This window comes from Pygoscelis adeliae, unplaced genomic scaffold (genome assembly GCF_000699105.1).
Source record: "Pygoscelis adeliae isolate BGI_AS28 unplaced genomic scaffold, ASM69910v1 Scaffold304, whole genome shotgun sequence".
Taxonomy (NCBI): Eukaryota; Metazoa; Chordata; class Aves; order Sphenisciformes; family Spheniscidae; genus Pygoscelis; species Pygoscelis adeliae.
Genome location: NW_008824558.1, coordinates 623,812 through 646,369, shown reverse-complemented (window position 1 = coordinate 646,369; position 22,558 = coordinate 623,812). Strand labels below are relative to the sequence as shown.

The 22,558-nt window shown below is 39.3% G+C and overlaps 1 protein-coding gene across 1 annotated transcript in view; it reads left to right on the top strand.

Moving 5' to 3' along the window:
* Window positions 1-22,558, top strand: part of LOC103915221 (uncharacterized protein FLJ43738) — a 46,401-nt gene that overhangs the window by 21,990 nt on the left and 1,853 nt on the right. The window contains exons 8-17 of the mRNA XM_009322006.1: window positions 1,680-1,843; window positions 4,942-5,126; window positions 6,746-7,635; window positions 8,633-8,827; window positions 11,962-12,259; window positions 14,110-14,274; window positions 15,039-15,251; window positions 17,885-18,023; window positions 19,043-19,224; window positions 22,043-22,241. Of these exons, the coding sequence (XP_009320281.1) occupies window positions 1,680-1,843; window positions 4,942-5,126; window positions 6,746-7,635; window positions 8,633-8,827; window positions 11,962-12,259; window positions 14,110-14,274; window positions 15,039-15,251; window positions 17,885-18,023; window positions 19,043-19,224; window positions 22,043-22,241 (2,630 nt within the window). The remainder of the gene's footprint in view (window positions 1-1,679; window positions 1,844-4,941; window positions 5,127-6,745; window positions 7,636-8,632; window positions 8,828-11,961; window positions 12,260-14,109; window positions 14,275-15,038; window positions 15,252-17,884; window positions 18,024-19,042; window positions 19,225-22,042; window positions 22,242-22,558) is intronic.

Below are 22,558 nucleotides of genomic sequence, written 5' to 3'. Positions count from 1 at the left end.
CCTGTGGACGCCACTCGTCACCTATCTCCATCTGAACATTGAGCCGTTGACCACTACCCTCTGGATGTGACCATCTAACCAATTCCCCACCCACCGGACAGTCCACCTATCAAACCCATACCTCTCCAGTTGAGAGAGAAGGATGTTGTGGGGGGACCGTGTCAAAGGCCATACAGAGGTCCAGATAGATGACATCTGTAGCCCTTCCCATGTCCACGGATGTAGTCACTCCATCATAGAAGGCCACTAGGTTGGTCAGGCAGGACTTGCCCTTGGTGAAGCCATGTTGGCTGTCTCGAATCACCTCCCTGTCCTCCATGTGCCTTAGCATAGCTTCCAGGAGGATCCGTTTCATGGTCTTTCCAGGCACAGAGGTGAGACTGACTGGCCTGTAATTCCCCAGGTCTTCCTTTTTTCCCTTTTTAAAAATGGGAGTTATGTTTCCCCTTTTCCAGTCAGTGGGAGCTTCACTAATATAATACTATAATACTAGTCGCACTCAGAGATGACTAGATGACATGGAGTTCTTGTAGTCTATGTTATTAGCAATAAAATGTTTGTTATATCAAAGTCTTAAAAAAATAATGTCATAATTTGTGTGTAAAAGAGTAGACTGCATACATCTGTCTACATATATTGAACTACAGTTATGTCCTTATTAAACATTGTACCTCTCAAAACATCATCAAATGCCTTTATTTTCAAACTGCTATTACTATAAATCATGCCTATAAAGCTAAGTAAAACAGTGACCAGTTTTTGTCACTACTGATGTAAACATTTCTTGGACAGACATTGTATTTCCTTGAACTGCATGTAAAATTCTACCACCAGTTCTGTCGCCCCATTGTGAGGAATCTTTAGGGCTGAATACGTTCTTCACAGATGAAGAATTTCATGTTTGTGAAGAACTTCACAAACAGTTGTGCTGTGGTATGACTGGTACTGCTGCCCTCCGGGTACCATATATAACAGGGATCTGAAGACAGGGGCAACAAAGTTGTTTATCCAGGAGATGTAAAATGCAGTGAGATTCGTCTCTGTTAAACAGCCTTTTCTTTTGTTTCTGATTAATATTCATTCTTCAGCAGCAATACTATGTCAAATTTGTAAGGAATGTGTGTACTTTAGGGAATAAAATGTGTGATGTCTTGTCAAGTACCATTTACAGCGGTGGCTGATATTTGGGAAGCTTGTTAATGCTGAAACTAAGTGAGAGCATTCCTAGCTGCATTTTCCCCCTAAGAAGGCAGTTGCTCCTATAATAGAGCAAAACTGTATTTTTTCTAGATTTCTGGTCTGTCTGTAATTGTGTTACAGTGTGTACCAAATGTGAACAGTAACAGAACAGACATATTTCTCTTTCCTCAAAAAGCAAAGCAGATGTACAGAAAAGTCTGTAAGTAAGGTATTGTAGTATGTACTGCAAGATGTTCTACTTCATGCATCTCTTCAGGTACGTACTTGGTCTCTTACTCAAAAGAGAAGGACCATGTATCCTGTTGATATTCTTTTTTGATCTCCTTTACATTTATATTCTGGCAGCTGAGCTCTTTCAGACCTGAAATTTTTTTTTTGGGAAAAAAAAATTGTTTGGATGCAATCATTAGCATGGCAGGGATTTATTTTTTTAATTTCCATATTTCTTAAATAACTTCAGATCTTCTTAACGTTTTCAGAAGTGTGATATTTGCAAAAAACAGATTTCTAGATAAGGCCCAACTTCTGAAGCCGAAAGCAGTTGCTGGTCCCCCAGTTAATTCAACTTCAAAAGAAACTGAGAAAACAAATGATAATGCGGGAATTCTGACATGTGAAGCAGACGAAACAGCCACCACTAATGGTAAGTTCTGGAAGGAATTATGGACTGGATTTGAAAAGGTAGATATGGAATTCTGGTTATCTTTTTTTTTTTATTTTTATTTTATTATTATTTTAAAGAATTCAAGGTTAAAACAAAGAAGTAAGAGTTACGGGACCTGTGCTTTAGTCCCGGCTCTGCCATGAGCTTTCTGTGTTTTTTTCAGCAGCTAATAAAACTTTCTTTTTCAGTTCCCTTAGCTAGTACTGTGAAGCAGGGGTGACGATGGTTCTTTTCTACCACTTGGAGTGTTCCCGGGCTGAAGTGATGGATATTTGCAAGGGACTTGGGTGAACAATGGTGAAATTTGTGAAACAGTTAAAGAGTAATGTTGGAGCTAAAACAACTATTCCAACTGTGAAATTATCAAGCTGTTGTTTCATATCACTTGCATCGCTCTTTCCACTAGAGGCCAGGTTTTGATCTGTGGTTTACACTCCATTTTTATTTCCAGTGCTTGTTCATTATGTTAAATGAAAAACCACAGCCCCCCCAAGTGATATTTTGCTCTCTCATCTGTAGCTTACACTTGACTAAGGCCCTATGAAAGAAGGGAGGAGATGATAACCACTGCAACAGTGGACGCTGGAGCGTATATTAACTCACCGATGTTAAATAGCATGCTTGTCTGACCAAAAACTAGCACAGCATCACAGGGTTGCAGTACACATTGCTCCCAGTACACATTATGAAAAGTACATTGCTGATCAATAAGCATCACCCGGCATGAATGATAACATTCAGTTGTAGTATTGTTCTATCAAAATAAGTCAACTGAATCTTTACTTGACAACTGTTTTCTGTTGCTGTCCCTGGTGGCAGAGTTTGGTGCTCCTGCTTTTATGGACAGACCTTTTGAAGAGTAGTAACACTAATGCAAAACAGGGCACGCAGAGAAACAGACAGGCATTTTGGAGCCCTTCTGTGTGCATGCAGGTGGTGCTAGGCAGCTCAGGTTGCAGCACAGGGATATGTTTGAAGAGCTTAACCCTGAACCCCATCTGCTCTGTTTACCTTGTGGCTCTGGTGTGGTTTTTCTTTCCCATGACTCTGGAGACCTGTGACTTATGTGATCAGTTCTGCACAGTTACGTCTCAAACTTCCACATGCTATTTCTTTCAAAATTAAGGCAGTTGGAACTTTTCATTTACAAGCTTTTGGTAAACGGTTATGCACTTCGTAGGGAGTCCTCTATGTGGGTTATCATTTTGCTTAAGTTCAGAGCGGACTGTTTTTTTCCCCAGTGTCATTTTGGTACTGCTAATATTTCTTGTCACATTACTATTGTTAGTAGAAGATAAAACTTTAGTAATACGTTGCATGCCTCTCTCCCCTTCCATTTGAGTGTTAAATTTGTCCTTAAAATATTCTGCCATTCCTTTTATTAAAGGAATAATAAACCAGGACCAGCAGCAGTAATATTTCTACAGTTCTTCTTTTAAGTTGCTGTGTTCACTTGCTACATTTTTTGTCAAACTTAAACTGCTTGTGCTGAAATTCTGTATTCACTTAATTAACTGATTGGACAAAGCATCTGAAGCTAGGATTTACATCCTTGAGGCTGGGATTGACTGCTTTTACTGGTTGGGCAAAGATTGGATCTCGGCGAAAGGAATTTTGGGTAAAATTACTCAGCCTCTAAAAAATGACAAATATTAATGAGTTTATCTTCATGGTATCCTTGTGAGGTAAAGGAATGACAATATTCCCGTTCTGTAGATGTAAAGTTATAAAATACAGGTTTCTGGAAACAATAGAATACATATCACAAAGAGTACCGTATACGTGTCGTAATGCATATGTGCAAGGAAAGAATAGTAAGGTGGAAAAGATAAATTTTATTTTGGTAATTCCATGAACTTCTAATGCTTGCTGTTGCAAATTTAACTTTCTGGTAAAGTAGGGATTCTATATATAGTGTAGTGGACTGTGCAATGGAAATTTGAGCATATTGAAATATTAGCCTAAGTTGGTGTTAAAGTGTATAAGCGACATCTTTTTCTAAGGACGATACTGAATTATGGCACCTACTGCAGTAATTCTAAATTATGTCTTTGATTAATTGCAACAAAATATTTCCTCCTTCCTACTCAGTCCAACCCTGCCTTCCATCAACAGGTAGAAGAGGTTCTGGTCTTGAAAGAAACATTGATGCTACTATGGCAAAGAAATACGGCATTGCTTCACTGCAGTTAGATATCATGCCTCTCCTCTCAGGTATTATTCTATTAGGACGGGGCAGGGTAAGAGCAACATGCTGGGTGTACTCCGTGTCTCCTCCTCTGAAACACCTGTGCTGGTGCGTCTGCCTGGTGGGAACTGTCTTGAAAGATCCCTAGGGAATTTAATGTTCTGCATAAAAGCTGGCTGGTTAAGAAAGATTTGGGATTTGGTTTTGATCTGGGGGACGCCGACATATGTTCAGAAGTCTGTGTGCTCTGAAGGGCAGGACGTCAAAAATAATTTGTATTGTAGTTCTCCATCAGCGTGTACATCCAAGTTCTTTGATTCAGAACGTGTTGAAAGTGGGATATTGGTCAGAGTGGGTTATTTCTGTGGTTTTCTGACTGTAACTTGATTACCATTCATTATTAATATATGTTGTCCTATTTTTGTGTGTAGTGAGTTATATCTGCCCTTTGTTCTGTGCATGCAGACAGAAATAGCGATATGTCATGCAGCATGGAACTCAGCTGCTGAGTGTATGGATGTGCAAAGCTGCTTGCAGAGAAGCCAGTTTGTTTAAAGGTGCTTGTTCACCTTTAACAAAGAGTTTAATTATGATGAAAAGTCTCTGAGCTGCTTTAATTTTTGTGTTTATGCAAACTGTATATTTACAGCTTCAAACAGAAATAAACTTCTGTGTGCTTTCAGCAGTTAGCCCAAGTAGGCATTCTGACACTGCTCTGGGGACTATTTTCTTCCCTAGCGTAAAAGATAAATAATATTTGAAGCAGTTAAAACAATACTTGTTTTATTTTAATACAAATGCAGTGGAGATTTGTAATTAATTGCAGCAAATACGGGTGCCTTGATGGGATTGCTTCTATAACAGTATTTAATCTTGTATGTTTAAAAAGGAGAAAAATCAGTGATCAGTCGTCTGGCAGCAAACAATCCTAAAGTTTTAGATGCTTATGTGACTTTCACTGTGGAAACACCTCTTCTGTCTGAAAGACAGAGACATGAATTGAATCCGCTGATTATAAGGATTAATTCAGCTACCTGCCTCCCAAACACACCTGTACCGATAGAAGTGCTGCAGGTAACACATACCGCTGCTTCTTTCTGAAAGAATTTCCTTGTTACCCTCAAGTAGCTTTGCTTAAAATATGGGCATGGTTTTAAAGATAACTTTACTTATTAGTAGCAAAATTGGAGAATATGACTAACATATTTCCTGAAAAACATGTGGCTAGATTAGTGCCTATGTTATCATAGGCACTGGCAGCAAAACAGCAATCCTTGTGTTTTCCCAGGGCAATAATTTATATATAGTCATCCCATTTTGATTTCTGAGCAGTGGATCTTGAGTAAGCCAGAGAAGATCTAGTTCAGTCACAGCTCTATATTGTTTGCAACAATTTGCTGACAAGTCAGTACGTGTTGACTTGCTCATGAGAACAACTTCTATTCCTGTGTTAAAAATACTATTTAACTTAAAAAAATAGCAAATGTTTCACATCTTAAAAAATGCTGTGAGCAAAAAAAGTTCTAAATTGTTGAGAATATAGTTTAAAGTTTTTGGTTTTATATTTGTAAATTTTGAGAGATGAGTTAGAAAATACGTTCCCTTGTCAAATGGTTGCGTTTTTAGGCTTAAAGAAATGCTATTTTAAAAAGGCTCTTTTCTGAGTGTTATATATGGTTGATGTGCAAATGACATTAAAGTCAAAGACCTTTGATTTCAGGACCTATTTTCTCGATCCTCAGCTGAGGTGGAATTATAAGGAAATAGTATATGAAAGATCTGGTCCAAGTTGCATCAGCCTGATCCTTACCGTTAGTAGGATGTTTTGTTGTTTTTGTGAAAACAGTTTAATAATAATATGTCAGGAACTTTATAATGGTGCATATACTTCTGTGGTCGAGTTCTACACTACAGGGCTTATGACAGACTAGGCAAATTGGCTTAGCATTTATGAAGAGAAATGGGAAAAAATGTCAGTAACTGTGCAATGTAATAAATAATGGAGACAAAACCACTCTGTAGTTTCTAATGCAATCTGCAGAGTGACCACAGAAGTTTTGACTTTGTTTCCCTTGCCAACTGGGGTACTGTATGAAATAATGAACTGTTTCAAATTTGGAATTATCAGGATAGTCCTTGACAGGTAGCCTCCACTCCGTGCAGGCTGCCGAAATGCTGATGGACGCTTACGTGGAGGAACTGCAACAAGTATTGTGGAATGAATCCCCCTATTTGCTTCCCGAGATTTGTAAACAAATGGCTAATAATGGAGATCATACAGTCCATTCCATACAGTATCTCTGGAGTCTTGTTGAATTTCCTAACTTCTAGCTATAGGCATTTATTTTAGGCCTCGAATCCTACAGATGAATGCACAGGGAGAAACAAAAAAGGTCTAGGAGCCCCAGCGTGCTCCTTTAATGATCTAGAAACAAGGAGAGTTTTTCTGACATATTTGGAAAGTCAACAAAGTTGAGGACAGGCAAATGAAGGGGGCAGTATATTCCCCAAACCCAGGATCCAGGCATGTAGAATGGCCTCTTTGCTGCCTTGGAAGACCGTAATTTGTGCCATGAAGTACATCCCCCCATACCTTATCTAGTAGAAAAGCTGATTGTTCTGTGAGGTTAAAAATAAAAAGGAAAAAGGTTAACGCTACAAATACCTGTTTCTCTCTGGTTTTTGTTCTTTAGCGATTGTGTGTTCCCACCTACTGCAAATACAAATTTCACAACTTCCCACCTCATCGAACTCATGGACAAATCCATGGAACTCATGTCTACTTTAAGGATGTTAATGTACTTCTAACAGGGACGATGAAACCTGGGGAATTGCAGAGGTATCTTAGAGGTCCGCCTTTGGAGATTGAAGTTCATGACCGGGATAGAAACATGGAAAACAACACAAAAGAGCCATGTTTGTTTGGGGAGGATGAAGCTGATGAAAACGTGGGTAAGGTGAGCTTCCTTGCTTGCAAATCCACAATCTGTAATTTGTTTACAAAGAACAAAGTGTGGCATCCGCATGGGGTAGCTAAAGTCAGTCTAACTGATTTATTGTTGGGTAAAAAGTACTTGACTATCAGTGCTCCCATCCATAACTGTTCAGCTCCAAATACAGCTGCTTTCAGTGAGGAGGATAAAAATGAGAATGTAACAGAATTAGTGAGTAGTTCTTCCCTGCTACCTATGGGACATTACCTAGAATCAGACTCGCTTTTGAAAGTAAGAGTGGAAATAGCTGTGCCGTTGGGAATGCATGCAGAAATTGCTGATGCTCAAGTCACAAATTGCCTATATGGTTGTATAATCTACATTTTTGACTACAATAATTCATCGTTATTACGTGATTTGGTGGAAGAGATTACAGAAATCAATGCTAAAGCCCTCCAGCTGGACTGCTATCCTGTACACTTAATCGGAATGGCTCTTGCTGCATTAAAACTGAAAACGACACTTGAGAAAGTTTCAGAGTTGGATATTGTTACTGGTTTTCACTTACTGGATGGAGCAACTCATCTCTTTGTCTTGGAGGGATTGAAAGACAAAGCAATCAAGAAACTATGGGATAAACACTTTGAAAGGTAAGAGAGTTTGAGGTTTTTCATCAGTTTTTTCCTCAGATTCAGAGATTTTAATGTGATTTATACCTCCCCCATCCCTTTCTATACAAAGATATATGGGCAAGTACATAGCTGATGCTTTCTATGTGGTTTTAGTGGATATGAGTCCCAGTGGCTGCTTCACCTGAGGCATAATCTTCTCATCTTTATCACGTTACACCATAGATCATCCATGTAAAGTTAAAATGAGAAGGGTGGCAGCAAGTACTTTTTTTGTTAAGCTGCTACTTGGTCTGTAGAAACAACACCATAATCTGCCAATTCTAAATAATAACAAAAAATACTCAATGGGATCTAAAACAAAAATAGTCACCATGAGGAAGCTGGACTTCAAGCTGTTTCTTCCTTTGAGTTTAGGGGAAAATGTGACAAATTCAAAGTGAATGTCTCCCTCAAATTTTATGCTTAAAAACTAATTGATATTTTTTCCAGCACTGTAGCATGTTGTTAAAGCTTTCTTGTGGTGGTTTGTTGTTTTGTTTGATTTTGATTTTTTTTTAATGCAAGTCACTTCCTTGCAGTTACTGAAATTATTTATTTTATGAAAAATTGTCTCTTGTCAGTGCTCACCTGTAACCTAAATTGAAGCTTTGTTTTACTGCTGCAGTATGAATTTTGGTATTTGTAGTAGAAATATTTATATAATACTTTTGTAGCTGGTAGGGGGCACAACACTGATGAAACTGAGGTGAGCTTCCTTTCAAATGTTTGCCATGCAACTTAAAAAGAAAACATATGCAGCTCAGTTATGTCATGAGAGTTTTGATATTTTCTGTGTAATTTTGTCAAAATAATTTTTTTCATGTTCATGTGAAGTGAAGGCTGTAGAGTAAGAGGTTCCATCTAAAGGACAAAAGCAAAGCAGTTTCATTAGAGAGAGTAATTGTACTGCAGAAGTGAGGAAACCTGAGATACGGGCTGATTGTTTTAACCTTGTCATTGGGGTACTTTGTTACAGGTCTTACAGACATGAAGATGGACAACTGGAAATACTATATAATTCACAACTGGCTTTCCATCAACGCCTGTATGCAGACCTAGAAGCTGTCTTTTATCATTTCCGCCTCTGTAAGCCCCTCTTCACTATAACAAAACAGCCTCTGCTTTATGTCAGAGGTATGGTTCCTTGGGCTTGTTTCCAAGCCTTGTCCAGGTATGACTCGTCTGGATTCATAGTCAAGAAATTAAGGAATGAAATGTTAGCAAAGCGGAGTGAATATTTGATACAAAAAATAATACTCTTGGATAGCTTTTCTGTGATGAAAGCAGTCTGTGGGCCTGATGGGTAATTCAGATTTTAGATCAGGTGTGGTAAGCCAGAGGAACATGGTTTTCTAACTGCTGATATAGTGGTAACTGGATATTGGTGAGCCCACTTTTAGTTTGGGCAGGAATTTATACTTTGTAAGGAAGAGGAGAGAGGTATATCAGTAGGATAGTAGATCAGAAAATATCTGAATAGAATACAAATTGAAGGAAGAGAAAATTCCGGTGTCAGAAGAATCAGCTGGGAAGGATTTACTTCTCTGCTCTGTTCTCGTAGAGATGGAGTAGAGGAGGAGGCCAAATAGGACTTGATGGATCCAGAAAGTCACTTGCACTAAGTGGGGAATTCTAAAGACAGTTTTCCTAAGGTAACTACAGAAAGGAAGAGTTTTGTGAGAGTTGGGAGAATATGTTTCCTGTTCCTGGCTTTTTGTTTGGGGGTTTTGTTGCTTGATTTATTGCTGGATCTCTGCCAGGTTGCTCACTTTGTCAGCATGCAGGCATTCACAGCTGTTTGCCTTAAAGCATCTCTGACGTTACATCTCATGAGATGGATTAAAGAAAAAGAAAGTGGGTGAAGTCTTATGTGCATACATCTCTATCTATCTCTCTATTTTACTAATCTATGAAAAAATTTCTGTGCGTGGTTTTTTGTTTGTTTATTTGTAAATTAAGACACATCTATTGAGAGGTGGAAAAAGGTCAAATCTTTGATCTGAGCAACTTGAGTTTAGAAAGCAGACATGAACTGTGATTGCTTTCTTTCTTGCTAGAAATAGTCTGGCTTGTTTAGATTAACTTCTGAACTGAAATCCTGCAGAGCTTATTTGAAATTAATGGGGACATTTAGTCCTCAGACAAGAAAGAGTGAATGTTTCCTAGACATCAATCTGATTTCATAAAAAATTCTTGTTGATGTGCAATAATATACACACAATCTTGTAGCAGCCTTCCCCCTTGCCCTCCCACATGCTTGCTTTTTGGTAAAACATATTCAATAATATAGATTACATATGGATTAGCCACCTACTACAAGTTTTATTTTGCATATGTCAAGGCAGTTGCTGAAAAACAAATGCAGTACACCTCCAGTCTAGCAGGCTGGTTGAGTATACCTACCTGTTTCCCCTTGTTGGCTGACTCATTCAAGTTCAAGAACTGTTTATTAGCTGATGACTAATGAAACTTAACTTCATTAAGCTAATGAAGGGCCAGGCCTTTACACTTGAAGTTCTGAAGTATATTCATTCTAATGATCTGCATGTAACTTGGGTACCTCTTCACATATCTGTAACTTGTTTCATGTTTATTCTGTGAGATGGTGAAGAAAAGAATAGAATATGAAAGTGACTGGTGGCCATCACTGTGGTGTCCTTAAAAGTCCTTTTTTTCTTTTTCTTTTTTTCTTCAACAATGGTTGGTAATTACTTTTCTTCCCTTAGCTACGTGTTGGCAGTATTTGAGGTAGAAAATAACATAATACTGCATATTTTAGATACTTGGTAGTTAATTTTCTTGTGAAATTCTGTTGTAGTATCTCCTGTCTAAAAAAAAGAAAATTAAGTCAGCAGGTTGGCTGCTGTGCACGACTTGCTAGGTAGCTGCAGCTCAGGTTCCTGCACTGAAAGTGAAGGTTTCGGGATGGCTGGGATAATTTTAAATGCAGGGGGGTATTTTTCCACTAGAGAGAAGGGAAGCTGCAGGAATGATTACTGTACTTCATAGTACTCATTGCTATAAAATCAGAGAGAACCTCAGTAAAAGCATCGTTAGTGGCTGAGACAATGTCCTTTTAGACACCAGCTCTTCTCAGCAACCCACCATCACAGATGAGTGAATCATGTCTGCCGGGCGTTGGGTGTTAGTCCTTTCTGCCATACCCTCATTCCACTGTGTCTGTAATTATTCGGAGAAATACAAGTAAATTCTCCACTGGAGTATACAGACTGTGAACTGTGTTCAGGAGCAGTCTCTAACTTGTAGAACTCTTGTTTTACTGTTTTTTGGTTTGCTGTAGTCAGTCACTGGTTTAATGTGTGCACAACAGAAACTGCTGCTTCCTGATATATTTCCTTCTGCTAGAATTAGCCAGAAAATTAATTTTAACTGTAGAAAAACTAATGCACATGATCCATATGCACAATGGCCAATTTAATTTTTAACATACTGATATAAACTCAATTTGTGTCATTAATGCTGATGCAACTTTGAAATTAATGTTATTTATCAGTTGTATGTATTGTTCAGAAGTAATGGTAAGAAAATAATGTTGTTGCAGTAACTTTACAACTGAATTCTTTTACAGTACTTTGTAAAATTACTCTCCCCAAATAAATGATAGTTATGTGATAAATGAGTTAACAAATTTCCAGTTTTAGCAAGGAATCATAATACTACGTTTGGCTATTAGGTAAGACACTTTATTTCGTGGCCTCTGCTGTGGCCTGAGCCAGAGAGGCTGAGAATTGAATTTAAGTGCTTGTATACAAAGTGTGTGTGTGGTGTGCAATAGCTGTCATATGTTTAGAACCGCTTTTGTGTTAACACTAGTTAACACTTGCAGGCCAAATTGAGTGAATGAAATCAGATGTGAGGTAAGCGTTGTCATGAATAGCACATAGAATGAAATTTGACCAGAATGAGAAGTAAAACAGAGGTAAGGCAGGATGGATTCTAGTGAGCAATCAACATAAATACGGGTCATACACTAGAACCAGCGTGCGTGAAGGGACTTTGCTTTATTGCCTTTCCAGCCAGAGGCTAGAGAAATTCAGCAACTAATCATTAACTCGCAGCTAAATCTAGTGCCGGCAGCATTCCTAGAATATTCATAGTAGGTTTATTAAACTGCTAACCTTCTTTATTGCTGCTAAGTACCAGCATACATGAACTGACCTGAACTTCTTAATAAATAGATGTTTCAAGAAGGTTGTACAGTTTTTTCCACAGTAATATTAACTGTAATGATTTGATGGCAGTAAAGTTTTTGCAAGCTAATAAAATGTTGATGTCTATTTGTAGGCTCAGTTACCTCTGTCGCAGTAAGAGGTTGAGGGATGTAATTCATGGGGATCTGCTGCCCTCAGCAGAGATGATCACAGCCTTGAGTCACCGGTATGGAGTTCCCCTAACTGATGAGGATCTCTTCGTTCAGAAACCTCCTTTACTCTCGGTTTCCTCTGATGATTATACAGTACCAGGAAAAGTTAGCAGAGTGAAACAGGCAGTATATTCTTCATTAGATAACTACAATGAAATGTGTGTGCAGCGGAAGAAAGAAATAGCAGACAAAAAGTCTTTTGAGAGAAACCATATTGGGGTGAGTAGTTTGCGATAGGCAAGAGGCAAGCCCAATAGTTGCAAAACTTCATATCCTTAATCAACACCTTCTTCTCCTGAAACGATGACTCATTAGACTTAGAAACTTTTGGTGAAGTGTTTGTAGGTGTTGTGCAAACATTATAAAAAAGTGCAGGGTCATTTTATTTTGCAAAAGCTGAATTGCAAATCTAATTGCTTCTCAAAGGGGAAAACAATTCTAATGCTTACAGGTAAACAGAGGAGACACTGTGTGAGTGGTAAGGAAACTGATTATTTAAAGGACTTGTAATTTCTTTTGGGGTTTGGTTCCTGTTTTTCTTTGTCTCTTTCTTCTCCATAGCTCCCCCATTGTGTTTTAGCATGTCATTCAGGCTTCAGATGATTGCGGGGGACCAAGCCAACTAAGCACGTGAAGATTGTGCTTTCGTCTCTTGCCGTGTGAAAGACCTGCTTGCCTTTGGGCAACCAGAATGGCATTTATTCTTGACTAAATACAGCCAGCAGTTGCAGACAGAGCTGAGCTGGGCTTTAAGGAAACGGTGAAGAATTTTAGAACCTCTTCTGGCTTGTTTCCAGCGTCCATCTACCCCTTCTGTTGCCTCAGGGAAAACGTGTCGAAACTAAACCCTTTCCTGTTAATATAGACATCAAAGAAGGGGTATCCCGCATGTTTCCTGGGAGGCTGAATTGTTTTTTGGAGCATATTGCTTAGTTGAGGACTCTAGCCATCCCGTGGTTTGTGAAGAATAGTTCTGAATGTTTTTTCCTGTATATATTTTAATACAAAGAGGTTTTGCCTGATATGTGGAAATCTGTGTTCCTGTATAAGGGTACTGTCTTGGAGATATTGAAAGAAACTTAACTCCTACATATTTTCTTTTTCAGTCAGTCTGTTGATAAAGGAGTATTATATGAGGCTAGAAAAGAAGACTATCTTAAGTAATTGTTCCTGGTGCTTGCGTTTATAACATCATAGGAGGATGAGAGCAGCAGAGCTCTTAGGCCTAATCATTCTGTACAGATGAAGTGTAGAGTTATTTTGTTATTTGTATAAATTTAGCGGTCTTTCCAAAGTACATGTGTTAACCAGTTTTCATTTTATACATGCTTTTGAATCAAGAGGATAATAGAGGAACTGGGAAGTCCTTTATAGAAAAGAAAATACGAAATTCTTTTTTAATAGCAGGTAAAGTAACCTTTCAGGCTTTTTGATTTAAAAAAAAAAAAAAAAAGAAAAAAAAAGGGAAGTGGATGTCACAGGGAAATGACATTCAAAATGCAATTTTACTCTCTTGCTGTAATTACCTATTATGGCAGAGTCTGAATTCAAAGCCATAATTACCATAAACACAGTAGAACGACGTTCTTAAGTCAACGAAAAGGTATGAGGTTTAATTATACTGTGTCAGTAGGGAAATTTGAAGAGTCCTAATGAATGGTGTTTGCCATGTCACTGTATTTGCTGGGGTGTTAATGGCATCATAGAGGTGAAAGAACTAATCTTATTTGGTTTGAAGACAATCAGCATCAGCTCTCCAGAACAACTATTTACATCTGTAAGTAGAAGTCATTCTCTGGTGAGTGCTTGCCTCCAGTCTACTGCTATTACTCTTGCAGAATGTCATATGCAAGGGTGCTATTTTTTTTTTAATAGAGTCTTCTGTGGCGTATTTTATTAACAAAGAGCTGTTGTGTAATAAATCTATCATAGATTTTTTCTAGGTTTTTTTTTTGTTTTGTTAAAGTTGTTTTTTTAATATTTACAGCATCATTTGCTTGTTTATAATTTTTTCATAACAGTGTGAATTACCAATTCAGACAGAACTTAGATGTAATCTTTCTTTGCAGGCTAACATTGGTGCTGTATGCCAACTCAAAGGAAAGATGAAAAAGCCAAAGTTTGAAGCTTTCAGGATTTCTCCTGTTGATGGCAAATCTGTCTTTAACTACAGCTCTCAAAGCCTGAATTCTGCAGAACTTGCAAAGAAGCATCTTCGCCAGGAAATGGCAAAGGTGAATTGAGACACATAACTGGAAGATTTTTGCTTGCTGTATGTGGTGCTGAAAGAGAGAGATGAATTAAATGGGTTTACACTAGTAACTCCCATGTTAGAGCGTAGGAAGGGAAGTTGGTATCCAAAAAGATCTCAGTCTGAAAGGTACTCTGGTGTAAAAGTCTGCTCTTCATGCCGTTCGTTATAGTCAAGTTGTCTTGTCTCCGTGACTTGGGCTGTCATTTTGACTGTGGACTTTGGTGACCCAGGTGGTCACTTCCAGTTCTGAGTCTCACACTCAGTAAGTGGGAGAATTTGAGTAATCGCAGTGTTGGCATATGCGGTATTAAGTGATTTGAAGAACACATTTGAAGAACCACATTTATCTGCTTTTGTCTGGATGGCTGGCTTGAATCTTAATAACAAATGCTATTTTCCTATCAGCTAGTGGCAATTACTATAGCTCTGTGAAAACTGTTCATAATAGGAACTACAGTTCTCTTTTTGCGCAAATAACATTAAAGATATTTCTTGCTGTAATTATTTTACAGAGATCCCGTTATAGCACTTGTCATTGAATCCATTGTTGGATCCTAACAGAATGAAATTTTAAAACATTTTTTAATATTTAATGATATGTATTTTGTATAATTTTGATCTACGATTACTTGCAGTCTTAAGGAAAGAAATGGTACTGGTTCTGTACCTTATGGGCTCCTCTCCCAGCAAAGGGGAATTCACATTAACAACAACAAAAAAACCAAAAAACCCTTTTTTTTGTAGGTACCAAAGAACAGATTCACTTATTGTCATGAGTATCTGTCAGCCACATTTGACCCAGTGGATGTGGTTGCTGCCTGTAAGGAATCCTTTGCAAAATCCAAGAGTATGTGGCTGTCACCAGATGGATTTGTATTTCCTGGATTTAAGAGCAGCATTGAAAGCAACCTGCACCCTCGGATGCCTGATGAGGCACGTCTGGAGGAGTTAAGTGAGGTAACAGAGAACTTAAATGAACAGTCCAAAGTGAACTTGAGCATTTTGGGAGACTTGAAAGAGGCAGACTGTTTTAGCGTACGGAAGTCTCTTTTGAGGGGTATAGCCTAGGCAGCTCTTTTGAGGGTGACACCTATATTTGGAATTTGGGTACATCAGCATCTAGCTCACCCAGGTGATATTTTGTTTGGATACACAAATTCTACCCTGAACACATACAGACAACCCATTTGCCAATATTAATTGGATATTAATAGGTATTAATGGACTATATAGTGCTTTGTTTTACATTTACAAGTGGGGTCTAGTGTCAGAAAAATCATAATATTGCATTCCATGATGAATGGGTTCCAGGTTGTTCTTCATGAGCTGCCAATCTAATCGTAGCCTTCCTTCGTGTTTCCAAATTCCCTCACTGCTTATTTTTTCTCCATCTTTTATTTATGGTTTGTAGTTACAGTTTTATGGGGTGTTTGTCCTCCACCACTGTGTTCTCTATCAGTTTTTTCCTGCTCTGTGTCCTCTCTCCCTTCTCCTGTTCTTTACTATTTAGCTTCTAGTTTTCTGCCGTTTTACTGGATCATCAACTTGACTAGTTTACAATTCCCTGTTTTGAACAGTCTTCAGCACTCAAGCGCATGTGGTCTGCTGTTAGGAAGAAAATTTGGATGTTATTAGAATTGGCAAGATGAGGAAATAAAGGGAATAGAACAGGGTTTTTTTGTGCAGGATCAGTAAATTCTACCAAATTAATTGAACACAGTCACAGCACAGAGTGGAACAAGCTGAATGCTTGGAGGCTCGGTGTCGTATCTTGCAAGAATGTGTACATGTTCATTTAATTTATCTTTATTTATCTTACTTTTTTTCATGCAAATTAAAGCAGTTTCTCAAAAAGATTATAGCTGAGTGTACATGTTCATTTAATTTATCTTTATTTATCTTACAATTTTTTCATGCAAATTAAAGTAGTTTCTCAAAAAGATTAGAGTATAGCTGAAGTGAAATGGTTAGTGAAAACAAAGTGCTTTTTTCTGATCCATGATGCTGGAGAATGTGTCTTCTCATGAAGGAGCAGAGAAGATTCATAAGCCAACCAGTACAGTATAATTGCTGGTGCCTTTTGCCGAAGAGATAAAAAAGAGGAGGGGAACTGGGCAGTACGGGATCAAAAACTGACAAGCTGAAAAAGGGTCAGGAGGCTTACAGTGCCGCAGCTGATGACTGACACCAGAGTTACTGAACTGAAATAAATGGGGGACTGTGATATTCGGTGTGGGAGTAGCAGTTGACTAGTATGTTGTATTGACCATTGGCACCTACTGATGGGATGAGGGAGGGGAAGAGAGCTGACATCTTACCCTGAACGACACCAAGTGTAACCTGGCAGTACCAATAGCTGTGTAGCATCAATGCTAGCCATGGAGCTGTGAGAAAAGAGGGAGGAGGCTCCTTCTGCTCAAGCAGGGACCTCACAGGCATGACCAGCATTATATTGGATAATGGAGGCTGATTCTGAACTTACCATTCATGTTACCTGAAAGGTGGAACAAAAGCAGAAAACTGTTTGGATCCCATTCTGAAGCAGTCTGGTTTTGATACATTGCTTCTTTAACCATTTCTGTTTTTCTTCTCAAAGACAGAATTTGACCATCTTTTGTATGGCAAAAAAGTTCTTGGAGTTCTTTTGGTTTCCTAAAATATCTCCATACAGTTTCTGCACTGACTCGTCTATCTTTTACTTTCACTGTTTTGCCTAAAGCTGTGCAGTTAAGGGGCTAACAACAGACAGTGGGAGTTAATTTGTAGCTTCGGAAGGATAGTTTTGTCTGAAAAAATCTAACTGGTGTTTCAGCAGTGGGTAGTCAGAGGACCACAAAGAGTTTAACTCTATTTCACAATTGCGATGATGAATATTCCTGCCATGATTCCAGTGCACGTGCTGCTTCTCTCACCTGCTTCCTCGGGACACCTGGGCTCTTGGCCCCAGGAGTTTAATACTAATGATTGTATTTTTAGAAGCACTAGGACAGCTTGTGCTTTCTAAAAGCACTATGCTTTAAGATTATCCTTGAGATGATACATAGCTCTCACTGTTCTGGCAATTCTGTACAGCTAATCCACTTCTTTACTGCTGGGATAAGATAAATAACTAGTTAGGTGTTGGACTGGGTCTGTCCTCTCACAGTCTCATTGTGCGGAGGAGGATATTGACAAGAGGGATGGTCTGTGTTCACCTCCGAGTTTAGCAGCTGTGTTATGAAATGCAGGAGAGTGCATCAGACCCCTTATATCGCTGCAGAGAAATGCGACGTAAATATCAAATTGAATCCCCTGCCAGGTATTTCTCAAGTATACTGTAAGTGCCTGTATGTTAGGTAGCAGCTCAGTACTAGAATATCAGCAGCTTGCTCATGAAACGGATTTTTGTTCTTATCCATGTGTATCAAACATATCAAATTGAAAGGCTATTTACAGAGAGAAATAGTCTTGTGTAGTGAAGTTTGGACTTTAGTGAGATCCTATTACGGTAGTTGTTGGATCGCTACCCAATAATCTGTCTGACTTACTTTTTGTGACTCCTGCCTGGTGATTTTGGCCTGGCTTCTTAAAGGGATTCAATTTTCATTTAGAAATGGCAGGAGAATGCTCTGCATGCTAACATGGAGCCAGTGCTGTCACGAGACAGATGGAGCTGGGACAAACGGCACATTGATTTTGATCTTTACAAGAAGCCACCTGAGCTCTTCATGACAACAGCCCCACAGACTGGTAATGGATCTAAGATTAACTAATCACAAAGCTTTTAACTTGAAGCTCTGACATACGGTACCGAAGCTTGTTCAGTTCTGCCATCAGGGAAGGGAGTTTGAATGCGAAGAGGCTTAGCAAGGAGATCCGTGTGCAGCAAAACTGTTTGTACTCTAGCAAACGGGGCATCTTAGGATGCAAGACCTTGGCCATACTCCAATTTTACCCCTCCATTTACCTAACTTCTTAGCCAAAGTTCCTTTGTCTATGTTAAAATATGACAGGGAGGTATAGGTCCTTCTTGGCTTATTCTTCTGTAAAGTTAGCTCTGCTGGCTGCCTGATCTTCCTTTATACAGATTGATGACGATCAGCTGTTGTTGTTAGCAAGGTCAGACAAAAAGCTACCTCACAGACTGTAAGCAATACCAGATCATTGGCCCGGAGCGGGGCTGAGGTGAGCCAGTTAAATCTGCATGCTATCACAGCAGCCTGGAGTGTGCCTTGGTGAGGTGGTTATAAACCTCCTGTTCTCGCACAAACAGTAAAAGACAAAGTTGTATTTCATTATGAAACAGTATTTTGAAAAGTTTGCCATGTGTTTCTTTTAGCCCAGAACCATCTGAGATTCACTGGAATGTTTACAAGCAGAAAATAATAGATTTATTGTGGTTGCTAGAATCTTTCATCTTCTACAACTTTTCTGCTGCACATTACCCTGTAACTTGCAAAACACTTGCGTAGTGCAGTTCTTTTCAAGTGCTTCGTACAGAGAAATGCTTTTAGAAGCAGTCAGAATCAATTCTGCTTTCATGTGTGTTTTATGGAGCCTACAGGACAGTGGATTGTCTTTGCGGGCACTAGCCATTATTCTAATACCTGTATCATTTGTTTTAGTTGAATCCTTGTGTGAATGGTTGTTTGGTTACAATAGAGGCTTTTAGCCTACTTTTTTTTTAGTTCAAACAGCCAAAACTTAACTTACCTTTTCCATCTAACTGGTTTCTATTGCCTGTTTTTTCTGTTGTTGGCCTTGTGAAGATGCTGAGCAGACGTTGCAAACCATGTTTGATGATACCAAGCTGAAAGCTCATCGGCGCTCCACAGCACCTGAGTTATCCACACGTGGGCCAAGAGCCACGTTTCAGCTACAGAAGCTCCAAGGACTTCTGAAAGATGAACCTCTGAAATTCTCACTCAGGAAGGCAGGACCAATTTTGAAGGTAAAGGGTAACTGTCTTTGGGTACTGACCCTGGTACCTACCTCTGCGCAGCAACAGCTGTCCTGCACTTTGTGGAAGGCAGATAATGTGTGACGCTCTTAATTTAGCACAATACTTTTGGAAGTAAAAATATTTGTTAAAATTGATGTTCATAGCACTGGTTGACTCAATCTTATTACAAAGCTCTTAGAAAAACGTATCAGCCAGGGCACAGAATGATTTTTTCATTTTTTTTTTTTTTTTTAATTCTTTGCTTTGATGCTGAGAGATAATGGGGAGGATTTCTGTTCAATTAACTAACTTGCCTGTCAGCGTGCAGTGGATGAGAAAAGAAGAACAATTTTTGGCCAGCTGGCTTAGCAGCTCTAAAAGAAATTGTGATGTCCCCTAATGAAATGTAGGGGTCGATGCGCTTCTATAGACGATGCCAAATGTCTGGCCATGTATTCTCTTGATTAACATAGTGCTGTATAGACTTCCTGAGCCTTGCACTTCAGCCTGTCGGTGTAAAAATCCCACGCAGACACCCCAGTTTGCAAGACTAAAGGATTTGTGCTCATTAATATGAAAAGCTGTATGGGTGGCCTGCACCTAACTGTTCTTTTGTTGGCTGAATCATAGTCAGTGCTTGCATCTAAATGACTGACCCAAACCCTGAGCATGCTTTTAAAGCTGATTTTGATCAAAGGGACTGAAGCTCACTGTGGGGCTACAAAGCTCTAGCAAAACAAACACAGGAACTACGAGAATGTTGGTAACAAAAGCAGCATTAAACTCCCACCCTCCCCCTTTTATTTTGTTTTATTTTTAATATTCTGAGTGCCCATCCTTGTATTAAATGGACACTCTGCAGCAAGCTGCCTGGCCTCCTCCACCTACAGTGTCAGGCTTTGAACTGAGTATCCCTTTGTGCTCTCTGTGCTTGGCTTTCTGTTTTGATTTGGCTGTTCAAACTATGAAACTTGTCCCTCTCGGACTCCTTGCCTGTTTCCTGTAATTCCAATACACAGCCTTTTTTGCTAGATTGCATATAAATACTTGTATTAGTTTATTAGGTAATGTACAGCTTGCACTTCATGACATTCTACTTATGGCAATCATCAGACTTGACTCGCTCATATCCCAGGTTTCTTAAACACATTTGTCAAGGCTTCCAACTACAGCCCATAGGAAGACGTTTCTGTCTTGCCTCACAAAATTGGCTACTCTGTTGCAAAGACAGACATCCCTTTAAAAAGGAGAGGTTCTGTGCCTTAACTTCTAAGGGTCTGCTTTGGAAGAAAGAATTAAAAAAAAAAAAAAAAAATTTTTTTTTTCTTGTTGTTTTTAATTATTTCCAAACTAGTCTCCTTTTCCAGAATGGTGTTTTTTCCCTCTGACAGAAAAAGAAAGACAACGTCCTTGCAGGATGACATGCCTGGCTGAAGGAACATAGAATTTAAACAAGATGGATATGTTAAAGCTAAACATGCAGAGTTACATTATCACAACATCATTTATTTTCTGCTTATTTTTATGTAAGAGTGTTTTCAGAATGGTGAACACAGTATCTCAGCTCCATGAGCTAGTTTAGTGCCATTGCCTTCTATTAGCTGCTCATTCTTACACTATTTTCTACTCATCCGTCTATGATCACCTTCTGCTTCACCTGATATTTTTTTTTTCCTAAATCTTCTTTGTTGTAGCAGCTTAGAGCTGGTTGCTACGTGCTGCGGATTTTTTTCCCACCCTATATAAGCGGTGCAATTCCCCTCCCTGTCTTCCCGACTCGGATTCCTGGCTCTCTGATGAAAGGTTGTATCATCCGTACAGGTCTGGGCGTTGCTGGAACACAGAGGGATCGCTCGGCCTACTGCTCAGGCGCTCCGACCGCCCTTCCCGAGGTGGCACTGCTCATCCTGGTGCACTGGGGTCCAGCTGTGCACCTCCCTCTCTCCAGCTGATAACTGACACCAGCTCATCTTTGTGTTTGTGCATAGCGGGAGACAGCCTATTCCTAGGTGCAGGCTTTGTACTCCTAACAGGATTTAAAAAGCAAATATGGACCTTTTTTTTTTTTTTTTTTCATTTTAATGCACGCAGGCTTCCTGTACCTGCTTCAAATGCTGGACTGTCTCGCAAACCATGCGCTTTATTTAGCCTTCTGCGAGTGTAATCTGGCCCAGTGTGTTACTTCTCACGTTCAAATCATGCTTCTGAGTGTATGTATGTATGTATGAACTCTCTCTGATCTGGTGCAGCTATTTGATTACGGGGATGTTTTCTGCTAAATATTTCTCCTCGTGGGTTAGGCAAGCAAACCTCCCGAGGGCTGCATGACATCTCTGTGGACACCTCCAAGCTGCAGCTTAACCTGCACTGACTAAATGGGCAGTTGTGGTTTTGGAGTTTGTGTTGTTGTTGTTTTCACTTAACACCAGGAATCAGCTTGTGATTTGTATCTTAAAGGTTTTTGAAGCACAAAGGTTGCACACAATGGCTTTTTTTTTAAATGTTAAAAAAAAAAAAGTGTGATCTCAAATAGAGGCTTGTAAGAGTGTGTGTTTGAGTAACGTGTGCTTTAGCTGTGTACATTTCCAACCTTGTAGTTTGCCTGTAAGGTAAACGCTCTGGGGCTTATTTATGTAATAGTATATGAGGGTGCAAGAGCTTTCATTTTCTTGACCATGTTTTGGGAAGTCTAGGCATTTAAAAATTGCCTCACCTTGGAGCTCAAAGGCACCCAAAACTTCCTGTATAGGCAGACATTCCTCACTTCTTTTTTTTTTTAAAGCCTAGCTGGCTGAGCACCTGACCAGCCCCTATTTTCGTGTCCTAGCCTATCCCAGCCCTGTCAGTGTTGGACAACCAGCCCTGCGACACCACTTCGGATGCCCTCCTGGGAAAAAAGATGAACACCACCAGTGGCTTTGTACCAGCTCCTGACGACCAGCGCAGCTTGAAGTGGAGCAAGAATGTTATCCCCGGCACAACAGAGAGCATGAGAAGTTTGAAAAACTCCAAGGCGCAGCTGTCAAGTAAGCCAACCTAATTGCTAGAAATAGCACAAGTGGGTCCACATCATTTTATATGGTGTGCCTCAAAGGGCTACAGGATACAGACGTTAGAATAATAAATCACTAGGTTGACAAATTCTTAGGGTGTATCCCAAAGAAACAAATCAATTATGTAGGACAACCCAGTGTTCTCTGGAGGTCTCCCTTTCAAGTCCAAACTCCAGAATTAAGGAAACATTGACCCTGGGTGTCACTATGTATTACCTACATGTTCACAGATTGAGCTTTCCACGGTGCCGTCAGAGACACTGGAGAATGGAGGCTGCGGCATTTCTGAT